Here is an 11,062-nt window from a genome sequence, read left to right as displayed (position 1 = left end):
TGGGCTGACTTTGAAAACTTGGCAACAAAAAATGTTGTTTTATCTGACAACATTCAATCTTGCGAGATTCTTGAAAGAGGATCCTCCTACTGCTAGAGAGGATGAAGTGAATGCTCAAGCATTCCACGCGGTTGATGCATGGAACCATTCTAACTTTTTGTGTCGGAACTATGTGCTTAATGTTGGGAATGGTGTCCTAGAAGCATAAGATGTAATAGGATATTTATTATTTATTTAATAAAAGAGTTTATTCATCATTTTATGTGTATATATTTGTGAATATTTTATGAATATCAATGAAAATTCCGTGATTATTTATGTAACCTTAAACATTGTATATGAGTGTTATATACGAGAGGATAATGATTAAGGATAATAATCAAAAAACAATGTTCATAATGAAATTAATTAAAGTTCAGAATCTTTAATTAAAACATTATTAATACATGTCATTCCCATTTAGAATGGAACGGTGTTATCCGCACTATTAATATGGTGAGATATTGAATGAGTGTATTTCACATAATGAGATTATGTGGAATAAGGACACAGACACAATATGAATTTCTAATAATTTCCGTTAAGTATAGAAATTCTAATTGAGTCTACTAATGGTCATATATAGAATGATCTTAATCCTGAGTTCTTAACAAACTCCTATTTATGGATTTGTGTCTTTTGATTTACTCAGTACAGATTCTGAGATCTTGAATCTTATTCCTTGTATTTTGGAGACATGATGAAGTAGGTAGCCGGAAATGTTATTACACGAGATGGAATCCATTCCTTCTTAAGAAATAAGTAGATAAATAATTCTCTTGAGGGTTGATTCGGTACTTGGACCAGTAGGAGCTCCGATTCATGAATGTGTTTTATGAATCACTGTCCATTAGAGAATCAATGGTACTCAAGGATAAAGAAGTAATTAGAGAGGTTAACGGATTTTACCTTGCTCTAATTATGAATTATTTATGGAGGATTGATCTATATGCAATGACTATATCAAATGGACACTTCACAGTTTAGAAGTAATTTATGTCTATAATTTTGAGAGTGTAATTCCAAGTTTATAGTGGAGTAACTATTGGAATTAATAGAATTAATTAATTAATTAAAGTGTTTAATTCATTATTAATTTTATTGGAGCTCGGGATTATAGGTCCATAAATCCCCGCGTCGTCCTAGTAATTCTACCAGACACAAAGGACAAAATGGAAATTTTAGAATTACGGAATTCTAAAATTAAATACTCAAAAATAATTAATTGAGAATTAATTATTATTTAAATAATATGATTATTTAAATTTGAATTTGAACACATCTAGATTTATCCATGTAAACTTATTTGATAAGTTGTTCAATTTAGAATTCAAATTAATTTAAGTGTGACTTAAATTGAAATTTGAATTTGAGTCAGAATTGGACTACAGGATAAATGATGATTTTATCTTCCTTCCCTAACTGAAAAGTGGCGCCACACAGGGATGAAAATCCTCTAAGGTGGCCGGCCACAATGGATAAGGGATAGAGGAGATTTTATTCTAAAATTCAAATAGGAGATAATTAACAAGCTTTATCTTAGAGATAGAGATTGGATTCCTTCTAGAAGTTTGACTTCTACTCTATAAATAAGAGGATAATAGAAAATTGCATGATACAATTTTTGAAACAAATTTTCAGCCCTAATTGTTAATGCTGGCCGAAATTCCCTTAGTAGAGAGGAAGGAAAAATTTTTCTCCAAAAATTCCACATCGTGCATGCGTTGGTGTTTGTGGAAATTCGAGTGTTTATTGTAACCCGTTTTGTCTCATGTGTGCCCACACACACGTCTTCATGAATTCTAGGAATTGACGAGGAAGACATTGGTTTTCTAAACACAAAGTTTTGGAGCAAGGATTGTTCGAGGTTAAAGAACTCTAGTTATCATCCGAGTCGGCCTCTAGGTATTTTTCATAATTTAGTTCTTAATAAATGAATTAATGAGATTAATTTATTCGTGCATAAATTAATATAATCTATATAGTATCTCAAAGGTTTTATGAAAAATTTTGTTATACACGATCCGCCTCCCCGCGCCACGCTTCCGCATCCGAATTCGATTTGGTGACCAACACTTAACGGCTTGGCTGATGGGCTTTACAATGTGTATAGCTCAAAGAAAATAGCTAAGGATTTATGGGAATCATTGGACTAGAAATACAAGTCCGAGGACGCAGGTGCTAAGAAGAAAGAATCTTCCGTTTATATGCTTGAGTCTTCTAACTTATGGTATGGTAGACTAGGACATGTTAATTATGATACTTTGTGTAGATTAATTAACTTGGATCACATTTCCACATTTCATATTGATTCGAAACGTAAATGTGAAACTTATGTAGAGGCAAAACTAACAAGGTCATCATTCCAAATGATAGAAAGGAATACTGAGCCACTTGATCTAATACATAGTGATGTTTGTGACTTAAAGTTTGTTCAAACTAGAGGTGGTAATAAGTATTTTATCACTTTCATTGATGATAGCACAAAGTATTGCTATGTATATTTGCTAAAAAGCAAAGATGAAGCTGTAGAGAAATTTGCTCTCTACAAGCAAGAAGCTGAAAACCAACTTAATAAAAAGATTAAGATGGTAAGAAGTGACCGAGGTGGTGAATATGTCGAACCATTTAGTGCGCTTTGTGCACAACATAGAATTATTTATGAAGTCACACCTCCGTATTCTCCTCAATCGAATGGCATTGCTGAACAGAAAAATTGTACCTTAAAGGATATGATGAACGCAATGTTAATAAGTTCTAGGTTGCCACAGAACATGTGGGGGGAAGCCATTTTATCAGCTAATTACCTTTTAAATAAGGTTCCGCGTAAGAAAGTCGATAAAACCGCCTATGAATTGTGGAAATGAAGGAAGCCTTCCTATAAATACTTGAAAGTGTGGGGGTGTTTGGCCAAGGTAATGGCTCTAACACCAAAGAAGATGAAGATAGGTCCGAAAACAGTTGATTGCATCTTCATTGGGTATGCTCATAACTGTACCGCATATCGGTTCATTGTGCACGAATCTAAAAACCCTGACATACACAAGAACACGATAATAGAGTCTAGGAATGCATCGTTCTTTGAACATATATTTCCATGTAAGACTAAGGAAGATGAACCAAGTTCGTCAAAATGAATTTTTGAGACTATCATAGAAGATTGTAGTCAAAATTCTAAAAACAAAGAAAATGTGGAAACAGAGGAAGAGCCTAGACGAAGTAAGCGGGCAAGGATAGAAAAGTCTTTCAGACCGGATTTTCTAACCTATATGCAAGAGGCTGAACCTCAAACGTATAAAGAAGCTGTGAGTTCAACTGAGGGTCCTTATGGAAAGAACCCATAAAGAGTGAGATAGACTCCATCTTACAAAATCATACTTGGGAACTTGTAGACCAGACTAGTAATAAAAGGTTATAGACAACGAGAAGGCATTGATTACTTTGACATGTATTCTCCTGTGATGAGAATAACATCTATAAGGATGATACTAGAGACTGCTACATTGCGAAATCTTAAAGTCCATCAAATGGATGTGAAGACAGCCTTTCTAAATGGAGATATGGAAGAAGAAATCTACATGGAACAACCTGATGATTGTGTAGCTCTAGGACAAGAGAAGAAAGTCTGCAAATTGGTGAAGTCCTTGTACGGACTAAAATAAACACCAAAACAATGACATAAGAAATTTGACGATGTTATGATGTCAAATGGATTCAAAATCAACGAGTGTGACAAATGTGTTTATGTCAAGAATACAGAAGACGGTTATGTCATTCTTTGTCTGTATGTAGACGACATAATAATTGTAGGTAGCAATGAACGGATGGTAAAATCTACCAAACATATGTTGAACTCAAGGTTTGACATGAAAGATATGGGACCGGTTGATGTCATTTTAGGGATCAAAATTAAAAGGGTGCCTGATGGTCTCGTATTGGCTTACTCACATTACGTGGACAAGATACTTGACAAGTTTAATAAAGATGATTCTGGTATAGCCAGAACTCCTATTGATATAAGTCAACATATGTCAAAAAATAGAGGAGAAAGCATATCTCAGGTGGAGTATGCTAGAGTGATTGGCAGTCTGATGTACTTAATGAGCTGTACAAGACCATATATTGCCTTCACTATAAGTAGATTGAGCAGATTTACGAGTAACCCAGAAGATGACCACTGGAAAGCAATTGTGAGAGTACTGAGGTACTTAAGATATACTCGTGACTATAGACTGCATTATACAAGAGAACCTGCTATTTTAGAAGGATACTCTGACACAAGTTGGATATCCGATACACAGGATTCTAAGGCTACCAGTGTATATGTATTCACCTTGGGTGATGCAGCTATTTCATGAAAATCTTCTAAGCAAACGGTAATAACCAGATCCACGATGGAAGCTGAGTTTGTCGCTTTGGATAAATGTGGCGAGGAAGCTGAATGGCTTAGACATTTCTTCGAGGACATTTCGGATTGGCCGAAACATGTACCTGCAATTTGCATACACAGTGATAGCTAATCAGCTATTGGTAGAGCACACAATACGATGTATAATGGTAAGTCTAAACATATACGTCGTCGACATAATACCAATAGACAATTGATCTTAACGGAAGTCATAGTCATTGACTATATAAGGTCGAAAAATAATATTACGGATCCGCTGACCAAAGGACTGAATATATATCAAATTGAAAAGACATCGGGAGGAATGGGACTAAAGCCCATGAAATAAATAGGTCGAAGCAATGGAAACCCAACCTAGTTGACTAGAGATCCCAATATCTAGGTTCAATGGGACAACTAATTTGTATAGACCAGCTGAGTTCACTGTGGCGGTAATCCCAACCTATTCCTATGATGATAACAGTGAAACATGTACGAGAAAAGGTTAAACATCAGTTTTTAATGATTCTTATGCGTCGGATACGTCAGGAATCCGAGTGGAGTAATAAGGGTTACTCTTCATTAAGAAATCACCTATATGAGAGAGAAGTGAGGCCGCTTCGAAGGAGAATTGTGAGGGCTCAATTCTTTAGAAACTCTTGCAGAACCAGGTAGATGTTCATGGCCAAAATGAACATAACCATGAGAACAGAACTGTGTTAGGAAGATGTATGTGTGAGGTATATTAACGTTTACACAAAGGCAGAATAGTTCAAGGACATCGCGTCTACTGGTCAGCCAGTAAAGTTAATATATTCTCACGAGGGAAGGTTCAAGAGTTAACGCCTGCTTATCCTTTGCAAGCATCGACTGTAGAACTTTATCACCATGTCGAGTCTGTGTTTTCTCGTCGTCAGTCATGTGGGGGATTGTTGGAAAAAATGGCTTGTTAAGCCATTTTAAAGGCCCATTTTGAGGTCCATATTCGAATGGGGCCCAATAGGTTTTTGAGATGGGTCTCGATGGATTTACGTTCTCCGTCGCAAGGAGATCGAAATCGGATATTCATATGCTCAAAATGGATATCGGGTGAATGAGAAATTTATGATTTAAGAATGCAACTTGAAATGGTTAAGTTGGTTTGGAAAATTATAAAATCTCACATTGGCTAGGAATGGAGCCATGGTGGTGTTTATAAGTAATTGCACTTTGAAGCCTGGGTAAGCATGTATACCAGAGAGGCTCTCTCACGCGCAAGGGGGGTGCGAATCACGGTCCCAGTGGGTTTAGGGCCCAATGTGTGTGCCCGCGACCTGCGGACACGAATGTCGGTCTGGAAAACCCGCTCCGTGCAAGCTTACTTTTGTAAATTTTATTTTTGATCCAGCCAAGCCCTTCCAGCCGTTTGGCCTGAGATTAATGCTTGGTAAATGAGCATAATGGTGTGTAATGGGGCTTAATGGTGAACAGTGAAGGTAAACCAAAATTTGCCATGGTTATTAAGCTTAATACCATCAGTTTTCATCATCAATGTCCGAACCTATATGCAAAGTGTGGCCGGATTCATCATGGAAAAATCAAACATTTTTGCTCCATTACAATGCAGATTAATGTGTGTCTTAAAACACCGTAATGTCTTGGTCGAATATGGAGCCTATATAAAGGTCCTACTCCACATGAACAAGGACACACTTGCACAGAGCACTCTTCTCTCACTTTCTCCAGTTCTTTCTCTTCTATTTCCGAGTCTCTCTTGTGTTTGTAGTTCCGTTTTGGTGATAGAGGGAAGGTCCAAGTTCTAGTTCGCCGGACGGTTCCGATAGTGTTTCGAGCTACCGTCGTTGTCATTGTATCCTAGGAGACGGACGTCCAACGTTGCCTCAAGCACTCGCCGGAGGGGACGAATTTGTTTTGAGGAAAGCGTGGTTCACATGCCTCGACAACCTTACAATTTAGTTTCCGAGTTTGGTACAAAGGTTGAATTAGTTTGTAACGAGTTCGTTATTTTATTTTTCTATAAATTATTGTTGTTCTTCGTTGTATTGTCCATATTTTCCTAACACGAAACCATTTAATGGCTCGGTGACTCGTTTCTTTTTTTTTAAGACAAATCCTATATACATGAATATGTACTGTATTATGTAATATAGTAGTAGAAAATAAAAGATATCCTACTATAATATAATATTAAGGAGAAAAGAGATAAATATCCTTTAAAATGCATGAATTAAAAGTTCTACTTCTTTTTCTTTCTCTTGATTAATAATATTTTTATTCAAATAACTATTAATTGAGAATGAGGGGTATTAATTATCCCTTAAATTATGCAATTTTCTCTAATATTAATGACACAAATGATTAAATTTTAAAACTAATATAAAAATAAAATAGTGCGTTTTTTATGGCATTCTTAAGAATATCTCAAATAGTTATTTCATCGTGTTCATATATATTCTCTTTATTACTTATTATTTTGCATAATATTACATTCCTTTTAACATGTTAATTATTTATTTTTTCTTTTATTAGTATGTCTGTTGTGACTGTTACACGTTCATACACGGAGTTACTTAAAGGCTCATTTAGAAGATATATTCAAATTATGATTCTTGATTTTGATTATTGAAATTTAATTATTTTTGTGAGAGAAAAACACTGTAGTAGAATCAATAATTTGAGTTTAAGTATATGAAACAAACGGGTCCTTAACGGCTAGTGACTTTAACTTTTTTATTTTCAAAAAATCCCATACATACATGAATATGTACTGTATTATGTAACATACATACACTCTCTACTAAAAATGTAAAATTATTTTACCGTCCTCATTATATTTTTATTTTAATTATAAAAAAATATTAGCGTCACTCTTTCTATTACTCTCTTTATTTACTGTTGAACACGTAAATTATACTATATTATTTTTTATTTAAATAATAATATATTATATTAATAAGATTTATGTGTTAAATAATAAATAAAAAATGTTAGAAAAAATAACTCTAATATTTTCTCAGAGTCATCAGCCCCGAAAAAAATTTCTAGCTCGTACACATTTAACAGTATGTCAGGTTTAGTATTCCTCTTCCAAATGCCATCATCAGGCACTTTTACATTTCTCTTTTGTTTCTTTTAATAAATATGTATGATCCAACATGACGGTTCGATTACCTGAAAAAGGTCGTAGATTACTAGATTCCAGTTTGTCTCTATGCATTGTCGGGCTATAAAATTCCAAAACTACAATATACATACAAATATATATGTATATATATATATATATATACATGCTTTTTTAGTGGGGCGGTAGTTAGCTCAGGCTCCCTTACATTACAAGCACTTCAAAATCCCATTCCGAAAAGTTGAATAAAAATTAACCGAAAGTATTCCTCTCTACTCGGTCCAGCAGCATAACAGAATTAGATAAATAAAAATAACGCATATTTAATTGGAATTCCAACAATAAGTGTTTAGCCAACTAAGATGCACTTAACTACTCGATGTAAAGCTCTAACCTACTAATGTTCTTTTTAGTTTTAGCCTTGTCAGTTCAACCTAGCTTTTGATTATAATTAGGTCAATTTGAAATTTTTTATTGTAATAAAATTTGTTATATCATTTTAATATTGTTACTCTTATTTATACTTCTGTTTTAGGCACGCAGAATAGATGATGAGCGCTGACATGGATCTCAAAGAATGTACTTACAAAGTTGAATATTGTAAAAGATAATATTCTTCCAGCAAAAGAGTTTTGAACTAAGTACATGCCAATCTAGCTACTAGAGATATGCAAGTTCAATCTACTATATGCAAGTTCAATCTAATATCAGTTTTTGTTAGGTAAGTGACTCTTATTTATTTTCAGTTTTTGGGTAAAAATTGTTTTATAGTTTAATATGAGTCTATAAATAAATATTGTGTGTAAAACTTTATGTATGTACTCAGAAAAAAGTGTAGAGAAAGAGTGTCCCCTTTTGAGAGAAAGAGAGAAAAGTGACGAGAGACATAAGTAAGGATGTAAGGGGTTTTGAGTAGAGAGAGTAAAAATAAAAGTTTGTTGAGTGTATAATTTTGAAACTGTCAATAAATTTTTCTCTCACTTCCGTGGACATAGAAAATTTATCCAAATTACATATAAATTTTTGTCTTATTTATTTATCTGTTATTTTGTTTTAGTTTATTTTTATGTTGCGTGGGTGTAGAGATGTGTTTTCCCTAACAGTTTCCATATCTATACACTACAAAAAATTATGGATTTAAAGACACTAATTAAATGATGGTTTTATACAAAACCATCGTCAAACTTTGCATTAAAAATATGGTGGTTGACGTGGCAACTATAAATGAAGATTTTTCATAAAATCGTCATTGAATCTAGTTTTTAACCCAGAAAAAACTTCATTTTGTAAAAATTCACTCGAAAATTAAAACGCCCGCATACTGGGTTATTCTACCAATCTCTCCACCCAAACACCCCCCTTCTTCCTTTCTTTCGCCGTTGTTATCCTTCTGTTCACCTTTGTTCTCCTTCCGTTCGCGGCCGTTTTCTCCATAAATCCAGGAAGGGCCAAAAATTGTAGGAAGAACATCAAGTAAATTTCATTAATTTTCACATTTTTTGTATACATTTGATAAAAAAAAATGAAGAAAATAGCTTAGATTTTATGGGTTTGAGTATTATAGATGTTGGGTGTTTATTGTTTGATTAAATTTGTTTATGTTGATGTTGAAATTAGGTTTTGTGATTTTGAGTAATATGGGTGTTGGATTTTTGTTTTTGTCTTGAATTTGTTATGTAGATAATGAAATATGTTTAGATTTTGTGGTTTTGAGTAATATAGGTGTTGAGTTTTTATTGTTTGTCTTGAATTTGTTATGTAGATAATGAATTTTGTTTATATTTTATGATTGTGAGTAATATTGGGTGTTGGGTTTTAATTTGTTGATTGGAGTAATTGTATTATTTATGTGTTTGGTTTAAGTGTGATATTTATTGTTTCATTTTTTGATTAGCAATGGTTAGGAAATGGATGTTTGCAAATAGGTTCAGTAATGAATATAAGGAAAGGGTTAAATAATTTATTTCTTTCGTAGAAAATACAATGAAAGGGAATATTATTCGTTATTCGTGTGTGCAATGTGGCAATATTAGAAGATAATCGATGCAAGATCTTAGATTCGATTAGTTCCGATATGGCATTGATTGGACTTATCAAATATGGATATGGCACGGTGAAGAGGTTCCAAGTTCATCTTTGGTGGTTAGGGGAACTGAGTGGAATGACGTTGATAATTTGTGCACCGGCCAGAGTTATTTGAGAAGATGATGGACGATGCAGAGATACTATGGTATAATGGGCGTAAGAAGTATACCAAATTGTCCAGATTAATTAGATTGGGTAACTTGAAGGGGTCGGGTGGGTGGTCAAATGCATGTTTCATAGGACTCTCAGAATTTCTAAAAGATGCACTTCCGAATAATAATCAAGTGCCAGGTTCTATGTATGAGGCTAAGAAGACGTTGAGCTCTATGGAAATGGAACATGAGAAAATACATGCATGTTCAAATGATTATGTGCTATATCAAAAAGAATGTGAATACTTGATCGAGTGTTCGGTGTGCCACGAGTCTAGGTAGAAGAAAGGTAAGAAACCGTCCAACGGAGAAAAGGTGTGCCTGTGTAGGTGTTATGGTACATTCCGATCAAACCAAGATTAAAGCGATTATATCGCAATCCGAAGCATGCTAAAAATTTAACTTGGCATCATTATAAGAGGGTCGACGATATTTGATGTAGAGAATCCTGCATATAGTGTGGAACCTAGGAATGTTTGCCTTGTGTTGTCGGTTGATGGGATGAATCCGCATAGTAATTTTAGCAGAAAACACAATACTTAGCCTGTCATCCTTGTAAACTACAATCTTCCGCCATAGTTGTGTATAAAGTGGAAGTTTCTAATGTTGACCTTGTTGTTTTTCATAAGGTTAATTTTATGGCTTTAACTGAAAAGTCTGAAAAGCTTAGAAACTTCTTATAGATCATCCAAACACTTCTAGATGAAGCTTTTGGACTCAGAAAGCGAGAAAGCGACTTTTAAAAAGCTCTCACAAACAGGTGCTTTGTGTTAATCTCATTTCTTGATTTTAAAACATAGCAATTGCTTCAGTTCCCCAACACTCTTCTTTGAACGGTAACACATATATATTAGTATAACCCTCAACAACTAAAACGAAAATAAGCCATAGATCAAGAAGAAAAATAATTACGTGTGTACTAAAATCGTATAAACTAAATTTGTGTTTTATTAATCATCTTATCATCACTTGGTAGTGACAGTGCATTCAAGAGGGAGGCCCTCAGGAAACCTCTTTGTGTCCGTACAGTAATTGTAAACCATGTACTTCTTCTGCACCCACTTTAAGCTCTTCTGACCCGTCGAATCGAGCTCTTGCGAAAGCCATTCGCGACGATCACCAGCGATACTACTAGAGTTAGAAGAAGTAACATTACAAGAAGATACTCCATTAGACCAAACACAAGCATTGGCTCCAAAGTCCCGAAATGTAGAGATGAACGGCGCTTCGCTCCAATTTGTCTTCACTAACCCGCCTCTCGTCGCCCAGTCGTCGGCA

At 34.5% G+C, this 11,062-nt stretch overlaps 1 protein-coding gene across 1 annotated transcript in view; it reads right to left on the bottom strand.

Annotated features, from left to right (window-relative positions):
* Positions 1-10,749: 10,749 nt before the first annotated feature.
* Positions 10,750-11,062, bottom strand: part of LOC112092808 (probable xyloglucan endotransglucosylase/hydrolase protein 23) — a 1,668-nt gene continuing 1,355 nt past the window's right edge. The window contains exon 4 of the mRNA XM_024169869.1: positions 10,750-11,062. Coding sequence (XP_024025637.1) covers positions 10,750-11,062 — 313 coding nt within the window.

This window comes from Morus notabilis, unplaced genomic scaffold (assembly GCF_000414095.1).
Source record: "Morus notabilis unplaced genomic scaffold, ASM41409v2 Scaffold317, whole genome shotgun sequence".
In the NCBI taxonomy this organism is placed as follows: Eukaryota; Viridiplantae; Streptophyta; class Magnoliopsida; order Rosales; family Moraceae; genus Morus; species Morus notabilis.
Note: the sequence above shows the minus strand (reverse complement) of the source record. Positions and strands in the feature narration are given on the sequence as shown.